The sequence below is a fragment of the Dermacentor silvarum genome, chromosome 9, assembly GCF_013339745.2.
Source record: "Dermacentor silvarum isolate Dsil-2018 chromosome 9, BIME_Dsil_1.4, whole genome shotgun sequence".
NCBI classification, from domain to species: Eukaryota; Metazoa; Arthropoda; class Arachnida; order Ixodida; family Ixodidae; genus Dermacentor; species Dermacentor silvarum.
The window spans coordinates 156464179-156488205 of NC_051162.1; the positions used below are offsets into that span (position 1 = coordinate 156464179).

General features: G+C 47.7%; 1 protein-coding gene across 1 annotated transcript in view; it reads right to left on the reverse strand.

Annotated features, from left to right (window-relative positions):
- The window catches only part of LOC119465064 (female-specific histamine-binding protein 2-like), a 27092-nt gene extending 3198 nt beyond the window's left edge, over window positions 1–23894 (reverse strand). The window contains exons 1-4 of the mRNA XM_049655891.1: window positions 23762–23894; window positions 13305–13477; window positions 6040–6119; window positions 641–727 (exon numbers count right to left, since the gene is read on the reverse strand). Of these exons, the coding sequence (XP_049511848.1) occupies window positions 641–727; window positions 6040–6119; window positions 13305–13477; window positions 23762–23893 (472 nt within the window). The 5' untranslated portion in view covers window position 23894. The remainder of the gene's footprint in view (window positions 1–640; window positions 728–6039; window positions 6120–13304; window positions 13478–23761) is intronic.
- Between the last annotated feature and the right edge of the window lie 133 nt (window positions 23895–24027).

The window sequence follows — 24027 nt, forward strand, 5'->3', positions numbered from 1 at the left end:
TAACCTCAGTCGTGATGGACTGAGGGGTGGGCCAAGGGCAACATAATGGGTGGGGTCTTCACCAAAACAAATAGAGAATGAGAGGGTAGGAAGGGGCGTACTGATTTTGATGATATTAAGTTGTATTTTAAATATAGCACTGTAAGGCAGGCCTCGGAAGAAGCTTAATTGTGTCAATGCACGATTTTTCTACGAAACGTGTGTCAAGAAAGTGCTGGCATATGGAGTGCACGAAGTGGAATCTGTATGCAGAAAACAGGGGGCGTAATTATCGGACGATCACTTTCGGCGATACCATCGCCTTCGCGTGACGTAGTGCTCAACAAGCCAATCAGCTCATCCAATTTTGCTCAACCAGCCAATCAGCGTGCGCTTGATAGCCGAGGCGATAGTATTGCCGAAAGGGATCGTCCCAGAACGTCCTCAAGTTGGTGCGCCGGCCCATCAGAGGTGAAGAGGCAGCATTTCCGCGTTCCCATAGCACGTGAAATGTATGTGTTCTAGAAATTCTAGCACCTTGGACACAAAGCTGGCCTTTGAACATAGAGTCAAGTTGAAAGAAGGTTTCTGTATTTCCCACTGAGGAAACTCACTAGCTCATGTTAGAGGTTGCCACGGCGCAGTGAGTAAGCTTACGCACCCAATTTTGTACCCTGGTACGGAACGCTCAGGAGATTGCAGGTACCACCATTGGAGAACATGACAAGTTCAATAAGTATCCTGTTACCTGTGAATAGTAAAAATAGACAGCAATAATAGGCGGGAAATAATTTACTACCGGAACTGCATGTTATAATAAATAGGCATATTACTGTAGTAATAATGCGACAATCAATCAATAAACCAACCAACCAATCACTAAATAAATAAATAAATAAATAAATAAATAAATAAATAAATAAATAAATAAATAAATAAATAAATAAATTTTAAATAAATAAATTAATCTTCCCCTTTGTCAAGCGACATCAACAATATCGGAATTACAGTGGCCTACTACTGCTCTTCTGAGTCTAAAATCCTTCGAAGATAATTTGCGATTTCGGGTGTGCCTACAAGGAAAATTTTTAAAGGAGTTAAATAGAATGCTTAAGAAAAGGTCAATTTAGACGTTTAAGTGAATAGTATTTAGATGTTTAAGTGAATAGCTACATATTCATTTATTCAATTGAAAAAAAAAAGCGCGATTCAAGCGTGCGACAGAATGCCGAAACTTGTTTTACGCCTGCTACAGGTTCGGAGCAGATTGCAAGAGCAAGTGGCAAATGAGCCTCTTTAGGGGTGCTTGTAAATGAGGCCTTATCGCAATTTGTCTGATTGCTGTCGAGATAATACCTGACGAAAGGAAAACCATATTATTGCGATAACAATTACATGGACACTCCAGGCGCATTTCTGCCATCGCCGTCGTCGTGGTGGCGAAACCACCACGACGTATACGGAACCTTGAGGTTCCGTATAAAGTCTAACGGCGATAAATTGATCGCCGCGCGCCGTATGCTGCATGTGCGAGTGAAAGCGCTCGAGGGGAGCCGAATATCGCGGCTCAATCTGGCGCTCGCGAGGGAGGAAAGCGGAGAGCAAACGCGAAGTCTTCCGTCTCGCGGAAGGCCGTGCGGGGATGGGAGGGAGGAAGGGGGTGGCGTTGTGCTGCGGCACCAACTGCGTCTTTCGCGACTGGGCGCAAGGGGCGCTATCGATCACGGCTCAATCTCGCGCGCACAGGGAGAGAGGCGGCGCAAGAGGAAGGGGGCGCGGCTTCTTCTCCGCCAGCAACCGCGTACTTTGCGCGGTCGCGTGCGCCGTATCTTGAAATGGATCTGCAGACGGCTCATACCTTTGTGAGCGCTGTGTTCTCGCCGCTCAGTTTCCGTTGAAGCAATAGACAGCACGAAGGTCACTTCGCTCGCTGCTGCCACCGCGCTTGCTCACGCCAGCGTTTTAACAGCTAGTGTCCGCGGTTATCGAATGTGATGTCTTATGTTTGTGCGCGCTGACCCCATGCTTGTTAATTCCGTGAGTAAGAGAATGTTTCCACGTCTATACGGCCGATAAAACTACTATCCTTACTTCATATGTCTCTGCTAATTTGATATCGCAATCGATGCTTCGCCTTTCGGGCGAAACTGCGAATTTTTTAACACGAAAGAGTTTTATGCCGGGTTTCACGACTGATTTACGGCAACGGATGTGATCGGCTCTGGCGCCGCCATCTAGGAGCGGTGAAGCGGCGTACTGCATCGTGACATTAACGAGCGTCGACAGGGAGCGCGCCTGTAGCCACAGCGCAGCAGACACCACCGCGGTGTAGCCATAGAATAAAGAGCATCGTGCATAGAGTTTCATACAACAATTATACAATAAATAATCATACAATAACATTATAAAAAATTCAGTGCCATTGTGAAGGTGGACGACCGGCGAAGCTGTGTATGTGGTGATTGACCGTTTCTCCGGTGAAACGTTCCAAGTTCGCGGGATCGGGGCCACATGGACGGTTCGCATTTCTTTCCGCCTCGCGGTCCTGGTGGGCAGCACGCTTACGCTTGGCGTCCACGGCCCGCTCATCGTCGGTGGTCTCCTTCCGCCGCCGCCGCGCCCATTCCCTTTTCTCCGCGAAACCCCGGAGGTTTTTTTTTAACATTTAGCTTTGGAGCGATGCAATTTTCAGCCGGCGCCTCAAGGGGGCGCGACGCTCCGGAGCGATGTGCGCTAACGCACAAAGAACCTACACACGATCACGGCCGGGCTCGACTGGCGCGCGCGCTCGCTTCTTAAGAAGCGAGCGCGCGCGCGCCAGTCGAGCCCGGCCGTGACACGATATAGGAGAGACTATGACGTTTTTTTCCCAAGACGGATGCTCCAATCGCAGCGCGCGTACTAGCGCTGACGCGCTCACGTGCCCACATGGGTGAACTACGTCACGTAATGAAGAACCAAACATAAGTTCCTGCTAAAAGCGCGGTGTGGTGCACAAGATTTTTCCGATACCGAAGTTTGAAAACGCCGCCATCCCCACGTTTTCATACGACGCCACAAGGTGACGCGACGCGTCTGAAATGATTAATCTATCTACTTCAGTTGCCGGCCGCGATCTCCTGGAACCTAGCCTACAACAGCGTCGCTGTAAAAATCGTCCGATGGCAGGATTCGAAACACAGGAACTCTAGCAGAGAAGCCCGATATTTAAACCATTACGCCACGGACGCATACACCGACAGCTGACATAAAACGCCCTCATCAATGTATCGCGGACAAGTCAGTGCATTGAGGCGCTTGGCGGGCTTCGATTCGGCCGCCTCAACAAGCTGAAACGTTGTAATTAGTAGCGATTGTGCGTGTTCGCAGCGTCTTCTGCACTTCGAAAAGTATAGATTGCTCTGAAATTATCGGCAATACTGGCATATAAAATGCAATAAGCAACTCCACAAGCATGAAGATCAAACAAATCCATGTACTTGTGTGGCCTCATGTAGGCAGTTAGCGTCCGATTAGCCTGTGGCGCCTCGCCGCCTGCGGATTGCGCCTTCAACGTGCATCAGCAGTGCATCGCCTACTGTTTCACTTGCGATGGTACCCCCCTAAGACAACTGCTGTGCTAAAAGGCGCAGAAAGGCAACGACGTCGCCGGGCGAATGTCGCTTTGCTTCGGCGCGAGACACGCCAGCGTGAAGCAAAGTGCGTTCGCGGCGCACGGTGCGAACACCGCCACTGACATTCCTGCAGGTGGGCGCGTCGCAGCTCGACTGGCTGCCGTAGCCACTACGGAGCCGGACCAAAATGCTCGCATTTTCGCCGAAGCCCCTCGCCCGCAGGACGGCGCTCGCCAACAGGACGCCACGCGCTAAGAAAACCAGCAACATGGTCGCCGGCCCGCAAATCGCTGCAGCGGCCCGTGAGTTCCCGAAGCAAACATGCAACAGCTTCTGTGAAGACACATTTCACTTTCGTGTTTTACCGATTCCTATGGAAGAGGGATCAACTATATTTTTTTTGTAAAAGAACGCATTAACCATTTAAAGACGAGAGACCATCTCAGCTCGTCAAGCGCAAACTCGCAAAAAAGCATCAATTGCGATAACAAATCGATAGAGAGCTATACGGAGTAAGGATAGTAGTTTTATCGGCTGCATAAACTTGGAAACATTCGCTTACTAACTGAATTAACAAGCATGGTGTCGCGCGCACAAGCGAACATGAATAGATCACACTCGATGATCGCAGGCAACCACTGTCCAAACGCTGGCGTGAGCAAGCGTGGTTGTAGCAGCGAGCGAAGGTTCGTGTGGCCTATCCATTCAACGGAAACTGAGCGGCAAAAGCACAGCGCATACAAAGGTAAGAGCCATGTGGAGATCGCTTTCAAGATACGGTGCGCGCGAGAGCTCGCAGCCGTGCAGAGTACAACTACGCAGTTGTTGGCAGAGTAGAAGCCGCACCCCCTCCCTCCCGCGCTGCCTTCCCGCTTTCCTCCTTTCGCGTGGGGGATTGAGTCGCCAGTTCCCCTTGCGCCCGGTCGCAAGATACGCATTTGGTACCGCAGCTAAACGTCACCTTCCCTCACATCCCTCCACATCCTTTCGCACGACGGAAGACGTCGCGTTTGCTCTCTGCCGTGCCTTCGCTCTCCGTGAAATCGCGCGTCCCTCGCGCGCTATCACTCGCACATACAGCATTTGGCGCGCAGCGACGATCTTATCGCCCTTGGGCTTTATACGGAACCTCAGGGCGACGGCGACGGCAGAAATTCGCTTGAAGTGTCCATATAATTGCTATCGCAATACTAATAAAGACAAGACAAAGGACGCCATCAGTTCGTCCAGCGATTTTTGTTATGCTTTTCGTGCAGGCCTGAAGACAATATGAGCTCCTGCGCGAAAGTGACGCTAACAAAAATTGGCGCAAGTAGCTGTTGAAGAGTGCAGTTGGGAGCATACGCACACTTGTGTGCAGTGAAGCCCACCTTTGTAACAGAGTTAAAATTTTGTTCCCTACTACCTTCCTGACAGAAGTTGTTTGCGTGACCTTGCTTTATGTGACCAGTAAAATTGTTTGCATGTTATGCTGGGAGCACACAGTCACTTGCGTGCAGTGAAGCCCACCTTTGTTACGGTGCAAACTTTTTTCCCAGTAAAATTTACTTTTGTAACAGTAATTGTTCGCATGGTCTCGCTTTATGTAATCAGAACAATTTACAAGCAGAAAAAAGACCCGTCTTTATTGAAAGTTCTTTTTTTTCATTTTCTACCATCCAGGGTTAAAATGACTAAAATGTAATATATGCGAACATGCTTCCCCTGTCTTGTGCGCACACGAAAAAAAAAGCTATACATGTTCACTCAAACCCACACTTAAAAGAGATGATAATATATAAGATAGGGTGCTGCTGTGTCGGAGCTTGTGCGACTGCTTTGTGGTAACTATAACGTTTTGAAGCAGCCAGTATACAGCCGGAGCTGAAAAATTGCTATTGCCCCACCCAGATAAGCTACAATTTATTAATCGCACATTTTTAACAAAAAAATATTCGATGACAACAAGAATCGACTATTCTTCTTTTCATTTTGAATAGACCGCTTTGGTTCGAACTGGAAGGGTTCACTTTTTTTTATTCAGAATTCGAATATTCACTGGGAATATTTACGATTCTTAGAATCTTAAAATAATTATGTTTTGGACTGTCCACTCTAAAGGGAATACCTATAGGTGGTAATAAGGCCAGTGTACTGAATCTTTTCTACTCTATCGAGAGAGAGAACAAAAGACCTGATAGGTCGATTTAGGCATTAAAATGAGTCCACGTGTCTTTATGCAATAATTCAAAAGTAATCAGTAGCGATATAAAAGTCTCTCTTTAAGTAAGAGCCATATACTGTAAAGAGAAGCCAATTTCATCAAGTTTTCCGACATAGCTTTTCTCTTATGAGACGCCTATGTGGTACAAACATATGGGAATGAGAAAAACGGACTAGACGAAGTCTGGCATAAGTGCCATCATAACAAGAAGTGACGTTGATATAGATCGTTTCTTCTACGTACCCGTCAAGTGGTATTCAAGTGCATTCGGCTTTGTGTAACCGTATTGGGTAACAGCTTTCACTTCATTTGAAACTGTGAATCTGGAATGCAGCGGTGTGAAAAAATGACACAAACATACTCCAAAATACCTTTCCTTTGCTTTCACCAGTGTCTGACAGAAATATTGTGCTCAATTAATGCTGCACATTTAGTATTCGTAAAGACTGATGAACAGTAATGTTTTTCTTCATTATAATTATGCCCTGTTCTTAGCGCTCTTTTGGAAGGTGGTATGACTGAGCGGCCAAAATCAATACACAGTTTTATTCGCAAGGCGTATATATTTTATAGCCGGGTGTGGCGTCATAGTCATACAGTCGGGAATACCTGAATAGTTACATGCACTTTTATGTTACTACATTTACTACCCTCTAACAGATGGATTCCTTATTTGCCAGCAGATAATTAATTTTATCGTAACAGATAGATTCCTTATTCTGTTTGCTGCAGCCGACGACGTGATCTCTTCTGCGATGTTGCAGCGCTGCGTTAAAAGCTTTCCGGGACTCAACAAGTGTCCACGATTTGTTGTCGGCTCAGCATGACATGGGCGCATATGGTCGGCTTGCGTGAACAAGAGTTCATCGCGGACTTTAATAACCTACGTCACAGCACTCACTACTTCGCGCAGAACACCTTCAACACGCATTTTATTGCGATAGCTATTTATATGGAGACTTCAAGCGGATTTCTGCCGTCGGCGTCGCCGTCGTCGCCGTCGTCGCCGCCTTGAGGTTCCGTGTAAAGTCCAAGGGCGTCGCCGCGCGCCGTATGTGCGAGTGAAAGCGCGCGGGGGACGCGTGCTTTCACGGAGAGCGAACGCACGGCGGAGAGCAAAAGCCACTTCTTACGTCGCGCGAAAGCCGTGGGGGTATGGGAGGGAGGAAAGGGAGGGGGGGGCGACGCTGTGCTGCGGCACCAAATGCGTATCTTGCAACCGGGAACTGGCGACTCAATCTCCCACGCAAAAGGAGGAAAGCGGGAAGGCAGCGCGGGAGAGAGGGGGGCAGCTTTTACTCTGCCAACTGCGCACTTGTACATTGCGTGGGCGCGGGCTGTCGTGCGTACCTCTCTACTAATTGCTATCTCTACTAATTTGCGATCGCAATTGATGCTTCGCCTATCGGGCGAAACTGCGACATTTTTTTACAGCGAAGCTGTTATAGGCTAGGTTCCAGGAGATCGCGTCCTGCAATGGAAGTAGATAGCTAGACCGGAAGTAAATCAACAATTTTGGGATCCATATACGCGGTGGTTTGGTTCTATGTGAGTGGCAGTTTCCGGCCTGCTGTGCTTTAGCACAGGTGTCAAAACGGATGATGGATGGCCCATTGTTATACCTCTCACCAGCCCCGATGCCTCTTTCCCAAGTGTCGCAATGCTTTGTTGTGCCCGAATCGTCGCGAATTGTCGCGAATCGTTGTGCCCCTTTGTCCGTGACGTAGGGATCGTGCTAGCGCTGTTATCAGCAGTTGCTCTTTGGACTCGCTATGGGACAGACGCTCGTTTAGCCTTCCAGAATCCTGACGATGCCGTGCAGTGTGCCGCGGCTATGAACGCTGTGGCTCACACGCTAGTCCATGATGATGAGGCGGACTTGGTGCAGCAAACGCACTACTTGGCCATCGCACCAGGCGAAAACAAGACGCTGGTGTCCTTGCTCTTTGACGAACGTGCCGAATACGCTCAATGATATAGTGAATTTATACATTATCAGTCAATGATGATAATATATATATTCACTATAGCAATATTCACTATAGCAGACCCACCATAGTCACAGCTTCGCTGGCTTCTATCTTCACAGTAGTGGCAGGGCTCTGAATTTTTTTCACAAACACATGACCGCCAACATCAAACGAGCGATTGCTCCAGCGGCGCATATCTCGCTGTTCTTTCAGTTCAAAGTGTTTGGTGTGCATCGCACTCCGAAAGTATGGTTTTACCTATGCACGTTATGTGCGCGATTAGATCTTGAGAAAAAACTCAGATGGTGTCTTTCCAGTTATGCAACTGTGTTGCAGTATGTCGTTAGAAAGCTATGGAGACATTCGTGAAGTCAATAGCGCGTACCTGATGATTCCCTTTCTAGCAGTTGCTTTATCTCAGCACGTGTTACAGTCTGCACGGTTCGTTTGACCCCGCCGTTCGAAGCAGTATATGGGGGCGAAATGCGAAAACACCCGTGTACTTAGATTTAGGTACACGTTAAAGAACCCCAGGTGGTCCAAATTTCCGGAGTCCCCCAATACGGCGTGCCTCATAATCAGATAGTGGTTTTGGCACGTAAAACCCCATAATTTAATTTAATTTCGAAGCAGCATGATAACGAGGACGGCAGATGCGTTTCACTGCGTTGGTGGTCATGAAATCTGCTAACTCGGCTGTAGGAAATTGCGGCCAATGTTTTCAGGAAGCCGTAAGCGGCAAAATTATTTCGAAGCGTTTCCATTGTCTCAGGAGTTGAAGTGGAGAACATTGTACGTACCTCAAACCACTTAGAAAATGCGTTAAGTACAAGACACACGTTTGCACTTTTAACAGCGGAGCTGTTTAAGCCGGCCGTAAGTTGTGCCGCGAGCCGCAGAACATCGCTGAGTGATGAGTCAGCTGGGTTGCCTAGCAGCTACCTCGCGGAGCAGCGTGTGCATCGCCTCATCTCCGTGCCGTGCACATGTTGCCTTGACATGAGACGTTAAGGAGAGGGAAGTAGAGTATGCGCTCGGCGCGCGCAATGGTCGGGAGAGGGAAAAAGAAAATGAGAGCGAGGGAGGGAGAGAAATAAATTGTAGCAGCACCAAGGAGGCAACGCGCAGAGCTGCTGCCGACGCCGCCCGTGTTTCCCCGTGTCCCCACGTTCGCGCCGAACGCGCGTGGTGTCCGTGACTGTAGCAGGCGCCTCTGGCGTCGGCTCGGCAGGTTTCGACCAGCCACGCCCCGGCAAGTGTGGAGGCGCAGCTTGTCCGTGACGTCACCGGGGAGATAAAGCTCGGAGCCGCCGCGACGGCGGCAGAGCACTCGTTGACTCTGTGGCGAGTATTGTAGCCCTGACATGGGGCGACCAAGGAAGATCCGGACACCCGAAGAAGAAGTCGCTCATCTTGAAGCGCGTCGCGCGGCCAAGCGAGAATCTTGGCGTCGGCGGCGAGCCTTTTCGGAATACCATGCCTAGCAGCACTTAGCATTTCCTAGCAAAGCTTAGCCAAGCCTAGTAAAACCTGGAAGAAAAGCTAGGTAGATCACCAGCTCCGCTGTTTACTCCAGCCTTGAACCACTAGTGCAAGCTGCTCAAGTTTTTTTGAACAAGATCTACATGCAGGCGTGACGAACATGTAGCAGGATAAATCTATGGACGAAGTGGAACAGGCTGGGTGGGGTGTTGCCCTGCTTGGCATATTTGGTACCTTTTCGCGCACTATTATATTGCTAAGTTGATTCCAAGCCACCGTGCAAAACTGCGGCCAAGCATTTTCATGCGACTAGTCCCACTGTGTAACAGATCAAGCACGCGATGCCTCAACATTTCAGGAATATCATTCCGAACTCCTGACGTCACGCAGCCCTGTTCCAGTGACAATTCACCTCGGCGCAAGTAATATGCCTCGAGTTATTTGAAAAGTAAGTAGGCCAACCGCTGAGAGCGCAATCTGCTTCACGACCTAATGTCAGAATTTGTCTGGACGCTTTGGCCACTTTGTCGGCTCTAAGTAGAAGATATTGAAATACTAACCGGCATTCCACCGGGTTTTCTGCCGGTGCTACTTGAGGCAATCTGGACAATGCGTGAGCTACATTTCTTTCTCTTACGGCTCAGACGATACCTGCATGCTACCAAAGTCATTTCTCAGCGTTGAATGCAACTGCGGCTCGCGCTGGCGTGCGTGGTTCTTCACACAGAATGCCGAGCAGTAGCTGGCGATTAGCGTGTGTTGTGAAATCACGACCATAAAAATAATAGTGAAAAAAAAAAACGTGGCTCCAATCCACGCTGTGAAGGTGGTTGGACAGCGAAGCTGTGAACGACACCCGCAATTAACGGTTACCGATTGTGACGTCACTTGAATTCACACACGTGGCTCTACAAAGAGTGAAACCAGAGACAAGTCAAATGTACTTAACCACACCCTTTATCAGTTCACAACGACATTATATACACGCTGTTCGTCTGGCGTCTTTACTTTCCGTGGTCTACCCATGGTAGCCTGGAATGAACTGAATCAGTTGTTAGACCGTGGTGACGTCACTGCGTGATTTCTATGCGGTTGGGTACTTTTCCACTTGGAGTAGCTTACGCAACCGTAATCTATACCTGAAACACACGCGGGAGGAGGAACGTGCTTCGCATTATTCGCAGATGTCATTAGCAAAGATTATACGGTTTGCACTTCACACAAGGGTTTTGAATGACGTCAACCCCTTTCGAAGCAGCTGCAAACCTGGGCCGCGATTTTGTAGCGATGCCTTATGACTTATGTTAGAATAGTCTTATCATCCACCGCTCACGGCCGGCTGATCCCGTTGATAACGCGAGCGGACCGTCGCTCTGACCACTGACAAAGCGCGATAAGCGCGAAAAGGCATTATCACTTTAAAGTCATCGCTACAAAATACCGGCCCTAATCTTTACCGAAACGCGTCGGAGGGTGTTCCCATTGTTCACAGGCGCCTTATCATCCAACATGTGGTTTTGATGGTTGTTTTGTGGTTTTTCTTTTGAAAACGAGTGCTGAGATGTATGCTGTATGCCTGATTTCAAAGGAGATATGCTTGCACTAGTGGCGCAAGGCTAAAGACACAGCGGGCCTGATCGGTTGCTAGCTGGTCATGGCTATACGAAGTGTATAAGCATTGCCTCGTGGTCCCTGGCATCGCGGAACGCCTCACGAAGCACTTGCAGTCCGAGCATACGTAGGGGAATATGGGCGAAAGCTGTGCACAGCGTACGGGCGGCGCGCAGCAGACGAAACGCCGCAATGACGTCACGGCGCATGCGCGGTAGCGCGCAGCAGGTGGGAGCTTGGCCGAGCCTCCGCCTGAGGCGCCTGCTGCAGTTGGGGACACCGCGAGCTTCGGCGCTAATGCGGGGAAACGGAGAAGCGCGGTTGGCATCGGCAGCACCTCTGCGCGTTGCCTCGTTGGTACTGCTACTATTTGTTTCTCTCTCTCGTTCACATTTTCTCTTTCTCTCTCCCAAGCATCGCGCGCGATGCGCGCACTCTCTCTCGCTCTCATTTTCTCTTTCAATTGATTTGTTTGCCGGGCGTTTTTTGCTTACGCCAACGACACGAAAATTTCCTTGGCTGGTAGAGGTATACAGCTTGGCTGTAAAATTTGAAGTCAAAATATCAAGGCTAATGCTTCACGTTCGCACTGCGCGTATTTCTTTTTCGTTGCTGTGAGGGTTCGCGAAGCAAATGAAATAGGCCTTTCTTCTCCCTCAGAAGTTTCATGAGATATGATGGCTCCTATACGCCATCGGACGACCTCTCACAAAGCATTCCTATCGGCTAGTCAACGTCATAGCACGTGACGGCCTTGCTGTTAGCCATTAGCTTTTTTGCATCTGCGAAAGTATCGCGGCATTGCGAAATGCGAAAACACCCGTGTACTTAGATTTAGGTGCAAGTTAAAGAACCCCAGGTGGTCGAAATTTTCTGGAGTACCCCACTACTGCGTGCCTCATAATCAGATCGTGGTTTTGGCACGTAAAACCCAATAATTTCAGCATCGCGGCATCCCTTCGTACACGACAATGTCTTATCCTTCTTCAAAAGCCAATATGGCGGCTCGGCGACACTTACGTCTTTCCTCAGGCACTTACAGCCAAAATTTAGCATACCGAAGTATGCTTTCAATTTGGGACGCTGGGTTCAGCAGCCTCAAAAATTGCCTTTACCTTCGCTTTCATGGAATAAATCTCTTCGGCATTCATTGTGTGACTAAAGTAAGTCCCGGGTGTTTCAAAGCAGTGGCTCGTCAATCATAGAATTAAATATTTCGGGTGCACATGCCACACCATAAGGAAGGCACTGAAACGGACAAAACCCCGTGCTGGTGCTTACAGTAAAAGAATGGTGGAGACTCGGGATTCAGCGGTACCGGCTGATACGCAGCAGACAGGTCAAGAACCCGGAACACTTTGTCGCCTGTAATTGGCTTGATACATGTCATCTGGCGTGGACAGTCGGTGATTAATGATTTGTTTTTAAGACCAAATTTATTTTAACCTTGTAGTCCCCACAAAGCCTGGGGATTCCATCATTCTTTGGCCACACCACAAGCGCGGTTTCCCAATCTATGTACGCGGTACTTAGCCGTAGCACATGCCTGTTTCTATTATATTGTCGTGTTGGTCTACTCCTTCCTATTTACATACAAAAAGGACACACCTGACCCTTTGACACGATGAAATACAGGCACAGCATTTGATTTCAGGGACATTTTTTCCCCTCAAAATTCTTAAAGGAGCCCAGTGTCTGCGAGAACCCCGAGAGGTAATTTTTCTGCAACGAAACATTTATGTCCCGCGCAGTTATCTGAACAATCCACCAATCTCGCTCAAAAATAGCTTGTAACACTCAAGCCAGTGCCGTTCAAGCAATGCTGACGGTTTCCTTCCGCGCTCTTTAAAACTAATTCTCGCAGCAGCCCGCTCTGGTCTTTGTACACGACCCATACTTCACATAATCGTTTAAGCAGCATTTCTTCGCCCATGCATGTATGTGCGAAACGACACGTTGGCGGGCTGACATGCCACATGAGCAAAATGTCAGTCACCCACGCGCTACTCTGGTATTATTATTATTATCAGTACCCTGCTACTTTGTCTCATCTATTTTGCGCTATTATTCTTTAAGTATTCGATGTCACCCACACCAAGCTCCTGCTGTTCGACAACACTTGACCATACGAGAACATCCCTCTCGCTTCCATTCAGAATCACCGGAAATCTTTTTCACAAGGGCAGCTAATAATGCAGTCACTTGCGTTATTCTTACACTTGTGGACCGCCATAAGGTCACTCGGTTCCCTGCCAAACGGTGTATTTTTACCAGGGGTCGTCAAAATATCGACGCTGCAGGGTGGCACGTGCGTGGCATCCGCCATTCGCCGCGGCGTCAACGTTGCTGATGGCAGGGTTGGCTGAAAACGGTGCCACGTGTCCCGTACATCTGCAGATTACGGGTCACATTAGAAAGGAGGAGTAGAAAGCTCTCTGTACTCACGTTACGTTGCGAACGCCCACATACTGGAAGATAGAAACGGCTGCTTTCACTTGCGGGTTCTGCTGAGTCTGTCGAACGGTGACACACTTGAAGTTACGTCCCCAGAAATGTGGTTTATCGCGAAACGTTGACTGCAGGAGAAAGTACCTTGTATCGTCTTTTTGGTTTAGGAGCTGGAACAGAGGACACGTGAGCCATTGCATAGCAGATAGACTACATTATTACAATGACTGCCACCTTTAGTTTACCCCACCCTGACATCTCACTTTCAATCCCTTCCGACAGAGGACAAATTGTCCAAATAATGGTCCGAAAAAAATGTCACAGTTTCGCCCTAAGGGCGAAGCAATGAATGCGATAGCAACACAGCAATGTCATGCGAAGTAAGGTGAGCGGCTTTGGTAACAATATGAATTGTAGTAAACATGAGCTGATTAAGTAAGCAGGTGTGCTGCGGCGTAAGTTTACCGACATGAAGAGAGACTCGATGACCACGAGAAGGTGCGTGTGAAACGGTGGTGTTGATGAGAAGCGCTCCCCGTGGGCAGCGCGCTTGCGAAGGGACACACCTGTAGCGCTGCACTGCCGATCCGGGCAGCATTACATGTGTAGCGTGCGTTGGAAAATGTGACCCGACTATTACTAACTGAATGAACAAGCGTGGTGTGAGCGCGCACAAACAAACATGAAGAGATCACACTGAATGACTGCAGACAACGACTGTCAAAACGCTGGCAGCAAGCATACGCCGCTGCGGGCGAAGGTACGTGCGGTCTATCGCTTCAACAGGAACTGAGCCGCGAATGCACGGCTCATAAAGGTCAGAGCCGTGTGGAGATAAGAGACGGTGCGGCGAGCGACGAGCGCGGTTGTTGGCAGAAGAAAAGTGCGCCCCCCCCCCCCCCCCCCCGCTTCCTCCGGCGCTGGCTTCCCGCTTCCTTGCTTGCGCGCGGGAGAGATAAGGGACCGTGCGGCCGAGCGACGAGCGCGGTTGTTGGCACAGTAGAAGTGCCCCCCCCCCCCCCCCCCCCGCTCCCTCCAGCGCTGGCTTCCCGCTTCGTTGCTTGCGCGTGGGGGATTGAGTGCGTTCGCTCTCCGTGATAGCGTGCGTCTCAGCACGCTTGCGCTCGGGCATACGGCGGGCGGTGAAGATTTTATCTATACGGAACCTCACGGCGACGGCGACGACGACGGCGACGGCGACGACGACGGCGACGGCGACGGCGACGGCGACGCCGACGGCAGAAATCCGGTTGAAGTGTCCATATAATTGCTATCGCAATAAAAGCAAGACATTTTACAAAAATGCGAAAGGGGTTGTAGACGCGACTGTAATAATCCTTTGTTATGTTGTTGTTAATGCTTTTTAGTAATGTCGCATTTAACCGATCAGTTCTTCCTGCAAGTAACTGCGTTGTGGGATCTTTGTATTCGGATTTCTTGCTGTCTTTGATCAATTTCCCATAAATATCCAGGATTTTAATAAATGGCTAGTAGAATCATCAGCAATTCATAGACAACCCCTCAATAAAATTCAATGACATTCGTCGGATTCGAAAGGAAACGCCAACAAGCATGCCCATTGACGGGGCATCACCGCATGCAAAGATACTACAAAAGAAAAAGACATTTGTAGATGCATGCAAATCGAACAGATCGTACGTCAAACTCGGTGAGGTTTCTGACATCCCCTAGGAAGTCCCAAGGGTCTGATTTGCCATGGCCCGAAATCTACCCCGGACTTTCTAAATGCTTCACTATATCCTTGTCTTTTCAAGCGCTCCGCCATATTGCAGCTGGGCATCCTATGTTACATCAGAGGCATGTTCATGTATCTTGCAAGGGCGCGGAACCGCCGCTGGTGCCAGGCTGCGGGTTCCGACAGCTCGGTCAGACGGCCGCTTCAGGGCTGTGATTCAGACTACGTTGTTGGCTCTCCTCTGGCTGATATTTGATGCCGACCATACCGCCACACATTGCCGTCACCGCTCGAAAACAAACGTGGAACACCCCTATGCAGCTAAGACATAAAAAAAGAGAGACGTCCAGCTCTTTCAGCGTGTATTTACAACATTCATATGGTCTGGAAGTTGTAAACACACAAGAGGGGATAATCTTTTCAGGCCGGCTATCGCATTTCGTCTGGGATTAGTGTGTCCGCATGCGTGGAAAATAGCGCCTCGCTGCTTCTTTTGCCGTGTCAGTCCTACCCCTACACATAACGGTCGGGGCGCCGAGATCAAGTGCGTCATTGTCCGAGAGATCAATCTTTGAAGATCGATGAATACGGCTATATCCTTGTTGACTTACGAAAACCGGTATGCTCATGAAATGTGTGAGATCACTTTACTCCACTTCTCATACTTTGCTTTCTAGCTAATATGGTCAGAAATTCAAACGCCTCCTATGCCTTGTTACGACTCGTATGCGTTGTTACGTTTTGCCATTTCACCTGCGTTTGTAGCAGCGACCTAATTAGTGCTCCAAAACTTTCACTTGACGCTATTCCGTGCGCACGAACATGCTGCAGAACAATTTCACTTAACGCTTTCATGTAATTACGTGGTTCAGGCATTCAGATCAGTTGTTTTCGTTTCGTGTTGCAATTAATGCGAATGGAATCTACTTTAAGGCTTGTGCAAATGAAGGGATGCATATCCACTAGAGGTGCGTAAATATCAACGTTTTCGAATACGAATTGTAAGCATGAAACGTCGAATCGAGTATCGGAGAGCCAAAGGCAGGCGCATATATTTACAGCAGAACCGCCATGTTTGTTTAGTGGCTATGGTGTTGGGCTTCTAAGCACGAGGTCGCAGGATCGAATCCCTGCCACGGCGGCCGCATCTCGATGGGGGCGAAAGGCAGAAACACCCATGTGCTTAGATTTAGGTGCACGTTAAAGAACCCCAGACAATCTAAGTTATTCCGGAGTCCCCCACTACGGCGTGCCTCATAATCAGATCGTGGTTTTGGCACGTAAAACCCCATAATTTAATTTTAATTTTTTTGGCGCCATTGCAGCGTCGCCGAAGTTCGGTGTCGGCCGAGGAGGACCAGCAGTCACGCGCGCTCAGGACTTACCTTCATTGACGGCATCGTTATTGATGGCACCAGCGACCGATGGGCCATTCATGCCTCCGATCGCTATCAACGCCAAGCCGTTAAAGAACGAGACTATCTACAGGGACCGTCATCAAATCACCATCGGATGACGAAAATCATGTGACACCGAACAAACTTATTTAATCGAGCGACACGTTGGCTGTGTGGGATTTGGAGCCGGCTCGCTTGCCGACATGCAGCTTATACGCCTCTTCTGTTGCTGCAGGCTTAGTCATAATTATCCAATGGTGGTTTGTAGATTATTGTGTGCCCTGCCGGCTCCATGTCCAACAAGTACTGTGCCTGTTTGCCCGAAAACAATTGCCGAACGTGTCTTGTAGCTAACGTTTTCGTTTTTTTCGCGCACAGGGCTCTGTACCTAGTATTGTTATTATTGCTTTTCGGCGATGTTGAGTTAAACCCCGGTCCACTGAGTACCCAGGAGACAGAATTGTTCAAAAGCTTACAAGATGGTTAAACCACAATCTTGAGTGAATTAGAGCCATTGACACTAGACTAGCGAATAATGAAGTAATGATGGCAGAAATTAACAGAAAACTGCGCGCGACAGAAGGCCAGATCACAACGCTCAAAGATACAGTAAATGTGCAAGAGAGTACCATTAGGATGATAAATAAAGCAGTTAGACAACTGCACACTCAGACTTCTGCAAACCCGTTGGTATCCCACTCCCCGGTCCCTTAACAGGATAGACCCTGACCATTCACAGTCGTGCTCCAAATGTGGTCATGACTCATGCTCTTTTGATCACATGCTCTGGTTGTGCCCAGCCCTTAACGCCTCTCCACCCATCACGAAAGAGCAATGGGAGGAATCCCTCAAGAGCAGCAATCTTCAAATCCAACACCAGGCTGTCCAGAGGGCCCACGACATCGCGACGGGACTTGGTCTCCCGGTCCCATCGTGGGCGGAGCCACCGACTTAATCTGGGGGAGCCTTCGGCTCGCCTAGATCTTAGTTCCTCAGGACTGAAATAAAGTTCTTGTCATGTCATGTCAGACAACTGCAAGACAAAAGCGCTGACTCAGAAAATAGAAACAGCAGAAATAACCTAGCCTTTTATGGGGTCGATGATACCGAATCAGAAACGTGCGAACAGTCTGAACAATTGCTCAAGAACATTTGTAAAGAAAACTTAGGCTTAGAATTGCAGTCGGTAAAAAAAGCACACTGTATAGGTCGCTATTACGAAATGAAGAAAAGGCCGATCATCGCCAATTTTACCTCCCGCAAAGAAAAATCCAACGTTCTTTCTTATGCTAGAAACTTCAAAGAAACTGCATGCAGTGTCGACCAAGATTTTGCACCTGAAACAAGAGATATTCGGAAAAGGTTCTGGGAAGATGCTACGGCCAATAAAGTCGATGAAAAAAAATCGCATCAGGCTAAGCTTTGATAAGTTAGTTGTGAATGATAAGACGTTTAAGTGGGATAAAGAAAAATAACAAGTCGTTCATGTCGTGAAAAATAAATGACCCAAACTAGAGAAAAGGGGGCTCAGGTACTTGATCTGATTACAGTGACAGTGACTTGTAGAAGTGTTGTTAATGAAGTTGATGACCTTGCTGCTCTGATCTACTCAGTGAAAGCCGATGTAGCCTGGGACTGAATCGTGGCTGGATCCTTCTGATATAGGCAGCGAAGTGTTTCCGGAAGACTTTGTTGCTTATCGAAGAGATAGATCACGCGTGGGTGGTGGCGTCTTTCTTTTAGTTCGCCGCTCTTTAGACTCCTCTGAACTAAATATAGGTTATGACGATGTGGAGTCAGTCTGGTGCAAGATTACTTTGCCAGGCAGTTCTTGATTCGCAGTCAGGGCTTTCTACCGGCCTCCTAACTAGTCTGTCACCATGCTACAGACTTTATTCGAAAGTGCTTCTGAGGCTTCTTCTTGTCACACGTTCGTGCTGACGTGATGGAACTTGCGAGTACACAGCAGGTGGAACCTTAAACTTGGAGATGAAAAATATCATAGATTCGTTCGGATTAGCGCAGTATGTTATCGATCCAACTCGTGGTACTAATACATTGGACCTTGTTTTCGGCAACTCAACAATTATGGTGCATTCTGTAAATGTTCCGGGAATAAGTGACCACCTGGCTGTCGTCACAAGTGTTAAAACCAAAAGTAGCAGACAAAAGAAAAAAGAGACCAGAACAATGTACCTGTATGAAAGACGTGATTATGCCAGCATATCAAGGAAGCTTTTTTATCATTTGCCGCTTTTTGAATGCCCCTCAGATGACTGTGACATTCAAGAATTGTGGGACAAGTTTAAAGAAAAACTCGAGGAGCTTACCGCTACCTACATTCCCAGCATTAAATATGGTAGACTGAAAAAAGCGTAACAAACCATGGATGACTGCACGTATCTTAAAATAGTTAGGAATAGAAGGCGGATATACTTAAAATATCAAAGAACTAATAGCAATCGTAAAGGTTGCGTGATGTAACCCGTGAATACAACCAAAATACAAGGGATGCTAAGGAGCCCTAAACTGAAAAACTCGGCAGCGAAATAAAAACGAATGCCTAGGCATTCCGGCAATACATGAAATGCTATGGAGCAGATCCACCGGTAATTACCGAAATTGTCTTTAATAATCAGAAGCTATTAGATGACACTTAGGAAACTACTTGTCTGAATAATTACTTTCGTTCAGTATATTTGCCAAAACACAGATGTAGTCCTTCACCATGCACAAGTTCCGTTCCGACTATGAAGTCAGTAGAATTAAATGTGAATGGAGTCAGAGCATTATTAAACAAAATTAACGATAACAAGGCAAATGGACCAGACGACATTTCTCCTCGAATTTCAAAGTAATGTGCTGATCGGATTTCCACTTATCTCTACGTAATCTATACTCAGTCTTTATCTTCAGTGGCCTCCCGGATGACGGGAAATTTCACATGTCCCCATTCATAAAGGTGGGTCTAATGAAGATGTATATAACTGTAGGCCCATTTCACTTACGTCCATACTATGTAAATTATTAGAACACATTTTATATAAAGAGATAATGACACAATTACTAACAAACAACTTACTGGCCTCACAACAACATGGATTCCTTAAGGGTTTATCTTGCACAACACAACTGATTGAATTTTATCATGACCTTGCATCTGATATGGACACCGGCGGACAAATCGATTGCCTTTTCTCGGATTTTCAAAAGGCGTTTGATACTGTTTCACACCCTTTGCTTTTAGGTAAACCAGCAGCTCTAAATATATAGCATACAGTTCTAGCTTGGACTGAAAGCTATCGATCGTTCCGCCGACAGTGCGCAGTATTAAATGGCAAGAAGACCAGTTTCGTAGATATCACATAGGGTGTCCCACAGGGCTCAGTTTTGGGGCCAATCTTATTTTTAATGTATGTAAATGACATTTGTTCAGAAATAGGTTCTAGTATACGGTTGTTTGCTTATGACTATGTTTTATATACGAAAACTAGAAATGAAGGTGACATTGCCCTGTTACAAAATGACTTATGATGTGTTCTTGAATGGTGCACAAGATGGAGAATGAACTTAAATACTAAAAAAGTGCGTTCATGTTACCTTTACACGTAAAAAAAGAAGGTCAACCTCTGAATATGTCATCAGCAATAACATGGTGAAGCAAAAATCACAGTATAAGTACTTAGGTGTGACATTCTCAGCCGAGTGTTCATGAATGCTCACGTTGATACAGTGGTTGCTAAGACCGCCAAGACCTTAAACTTTATACAGAGAAATCTGAGACACGCGCCGCCTTGCTTGAAATCAACTGCTTATCTAACATATTCGACCGATGCTCGAATGTGCTTGTGCCGTGTGGGACCCTTGGCAAAAAACACTGAGTAGTAAACTTGAAAAAAAAATCCAGAACAGAGCAGCAAGGTTTGTCCTAAGTCGGTACTCGAGGACTGATAGCTGTACCATTATGAAAAATGAAATAGGATGGGAAATTCTTTCCTCTCGACGAAGAAAATTGTGACTGAAACTGCTCTATCAATTATTTCATGGTAAAAGCTGCGTTCGAAAGGAAAATATTTACGCAGGCCTCATTATGTCTCTGCACGTACTGATCATTGTCCTAAGATTTTAGTATATCGCACCAGAACTATTATGTAGGGTAATTCATTTTTTGATCGTTCCATTAGTGAATGGAATCGACTATCAAGTCAGCAAGTGTGCTGTGTCAATGAAGATGTGTTTTTTTCGACATTGCAACCCCGCTGTTGCAGCGCCTTCGAACTAAGCGGGGTAATTATTGAATAAAGAATCAATAAAGAAATACTTATTTCGGTATAATTAGACACCATGCCTGGACTGACGAGTGAAAAAAAAGTCAGCTAACTTCAGGGACAAAGGACCAGCTTTAAACACGAGGTGAATAATTGTTTTTAAAAACTGCACAACTAGCCTCTCAACACCTTTAAAGCCCGATTGCAAATGAGCTGTCCAAGAATTAATGGCTGTTCTACGAATAGCTTAAAAAATTGGCAGCGAGTCCATCCTTTGGAGGTGATTGGTGACGTTAATGCGATTAGCAGTTCTTACGTCTCATCCTGGAAAAGGCCATTCTTTGGAGGTTTTCCACGAAGCAGTCCGTTCATCAGCGTGCGGACACAGTCTGTCAGACGACGACGGAGTCTGACAGACTGTGACGCGTAAAGAAAAGAGCTCACGTCGGGCGACAGCTACCGCGGAGACCACTCTACCTGACCCCAATGAACTTGCTCATAACCGTGCTCGAGATCTTACCCACCGCGGCGGTATGGAAGCTTTTGGGGGGCCGGACGAAATTAAGCACAGCGACCCATCACCTACTTCCCACGAAATAGTTTCTCACTACCAGTTAGAGCGGAGGAGTTTTCCCACTAGCACATACTAAGCTTCATCATCATCACCATCAGCCTATTTATGTCCACTGCAGGATGAAGGCCTCTCCCTGTGATCTCCAATTTCCCCTGTCTTGCGCTAGCTGATTCCAACTTGCGCCTGCAAATTTCCTAACTTCATCACCCCACCTAGTTTCCTGCCGTCCTCGACTGCGCTTCCCTTCTCTTGGTATCCATTCTGAAACTCTAATGGTCCACCGGTTATCCATCCTACGCATTACATGGCCTAGCCCAGCTCCATTTCTTCGGCTTAATGTCAACTAGAATATCGGTTATCCCCGTTTGTTCACTGATCCACACCGCTCTCTTCCTGTCTCTTAACGTTAGGCCTAACATTTTTCGTTCCATCGCTCTTGTGCGGTCCTTAACATGTTCTCGAGCTTCTTTGTTAACCTCCAAGTTTCTGCCCCATATGTTAGCACCGGTAGAATGCAATGATTGTACACTTTTCTTTTCAACGACTGTGGTAAGCTCCCAGTCAGGATTTGGCAATGCCTGCCGTATGCACTCCAACCCAATTTTATTGTTCTGTAAATTTCTTTCTCATGATCAGGGTCCCCTGTGAGTAATTGACATAGATAAACGTACTCCTTTACAGACTCTAGGGGCTGACTGGCGATCTTGAATTGTTGCTTCCTTGCCAGGCTGTTGAACATTATGTTTGTCTTCTGCATATTAATCTTCCTAAGCTTAACAGGTCTCAATCGTCGACTTTTAGAATGCTCCAAACGGGGTCCTTTCCTTCGAGGGGCTTTCGAAGTCGCATCGCCCCAAATATAGAACCACACTGTCAAGATTGTGGTGTGCATTTCTCACATGTTGGCTCACATGTTCTGGCAATGCCCTGCGTTACGCAACGCACCGTTAAACAAAGAAGTGGACTGGTGCAATGCCCTTAAAAGTAGCGTACTATCGGTTCAAATCCAGGCTGTCCAGAGGGCCTGCGAAAGGGCGGAGGACCACGGTCTTCTTGCCCCTACGTGGACTCGGCCAGCGACTACTACGGACGTCCCACAGGGGGTCCCCACGTAGTTCCTCAGGACCAAATAAAGTTCATGTCTGTCTGCTGTCGCAAAACCTCGCCGAGCTATGACGCCACTACGTTGCCTAGCAACCACCTCGCGGAGCGGCGTGTGCCTCGCCTGCTCTCCGTGCCGTGAACATGTTGCCTTGACATGGGACGTTAAGGAGAGGGAAGGAGAGCATACTTGAGAGAGGGACAGAGAAAATGAGAGCGAGATAGAGAGAGAAAGAAATTGTTGCAGCGCCAACGAGGCGACGCGCAGAGCTGCTGCCGACGCCGCCCGCGTTGATTAGCCGCGCATGCGCCGAAGCAGTAGCGATGACGTCACTTCGCGTTGCCTAGTAACCGCCAGCGCATGTACGCGCTCGCTTCGCCCAACACAGACACGGCTCCTGCCAGCCTGCCTGCGCTTGTGGCGTGCCAGGAACGCTGTCGCTCGCAGGCGCCGACGCGCCCAGGGCTAGTCAGGCGAAATGTCGCGAAAGGGAAGGAACCTGCGAAAATGATCGCTCGAGAATACCTTCCCTGCATGCGTAGCTAAGTTAAACCAAGTTAAGACCTAGCAGAAACCAAGTTAATACCTAGCAGTATAGCAGCCAGTAAGACTTGAGGATTGACACTTTCGCTGTGCCTAAGCTTCTGCACGACCGAGTGCAAACTTGCCCGTTTTTTTTCTCGTTCCTACTTCCGGACGTACTCATCCCTGTACCTGAAAGATCCCCGGCCTGAACACTACACCGAGTCGCAACACAATCTATCTTAAGGCGGGTGTGTCGTTGGTGATGATATGCCTCATATGTTGTGATGAGCGGCACGTAGCCAGTGACACCGGTTGGCGTGGGTTGGTTTTCGAACTCGGTTCCCTGAGCCCAACAGCCTGGTACCCATTGGACATGGACTACATTGTGACCCAAGTTGGCATGAAAAAACATTACACGTGGACAGACCGACATGGGTGAAGTTCCCAAAGAATGCTAGTCACATTACAAAACGCTAACTGGTTGCCGAAAAGCTATCGGAAGTTGCAGAAAAGGAAATAAATAAAGCTGCCGAAGGACCTTAGTGCCGTAGACACGTGCAAGAGGGCCTATTAAAAAGAAAACCTCACTGGTTGTAACGAAAAAGATAAAACTGCTAGCTGCATGACTAGACGGCCAAAAACACCAAAAGGAGAGACTGCAAGCAAGAAAACACAGTTTGTCATGTAGGCTTCCGCCGCGAATCCGAAAACAAGGCTTGCATTTACCCATTTTTTTTTTTGCGTTGCTTCGGAAACTTTTGTCGTTGTATCACATCTGATAATTTGCGATACACTGTTTAGCTTTGTTCGAAGGCTTGCTAACCTCACTATAGGGTATAGCAAACTGTCAAGCAATATAGTGGGTTTCGAAATAAATGTATCGTAAGCATACCTTCCAGGCATCCTGGTACTTGCCATAGGCCGCTTCATCCGCCCAGTGAGGTATCGTCAGTGCCAGTACTTGAATAAAAACACAAGCTTCTAAGATGGCCAGTGAAATGAAGAAGTTCATCGCAGTTGGCATCGGGAACACGCCGTTAGAAGTAGGAGAGTGAATGGAGACCTTTGCTTCTTCCCTGTCTCCAAATCATTAAACCGCTAACAGATATAGCCCGTAAGCTGGCTCTTTCTTAAATATACATTTTTTTGCTCAGGATT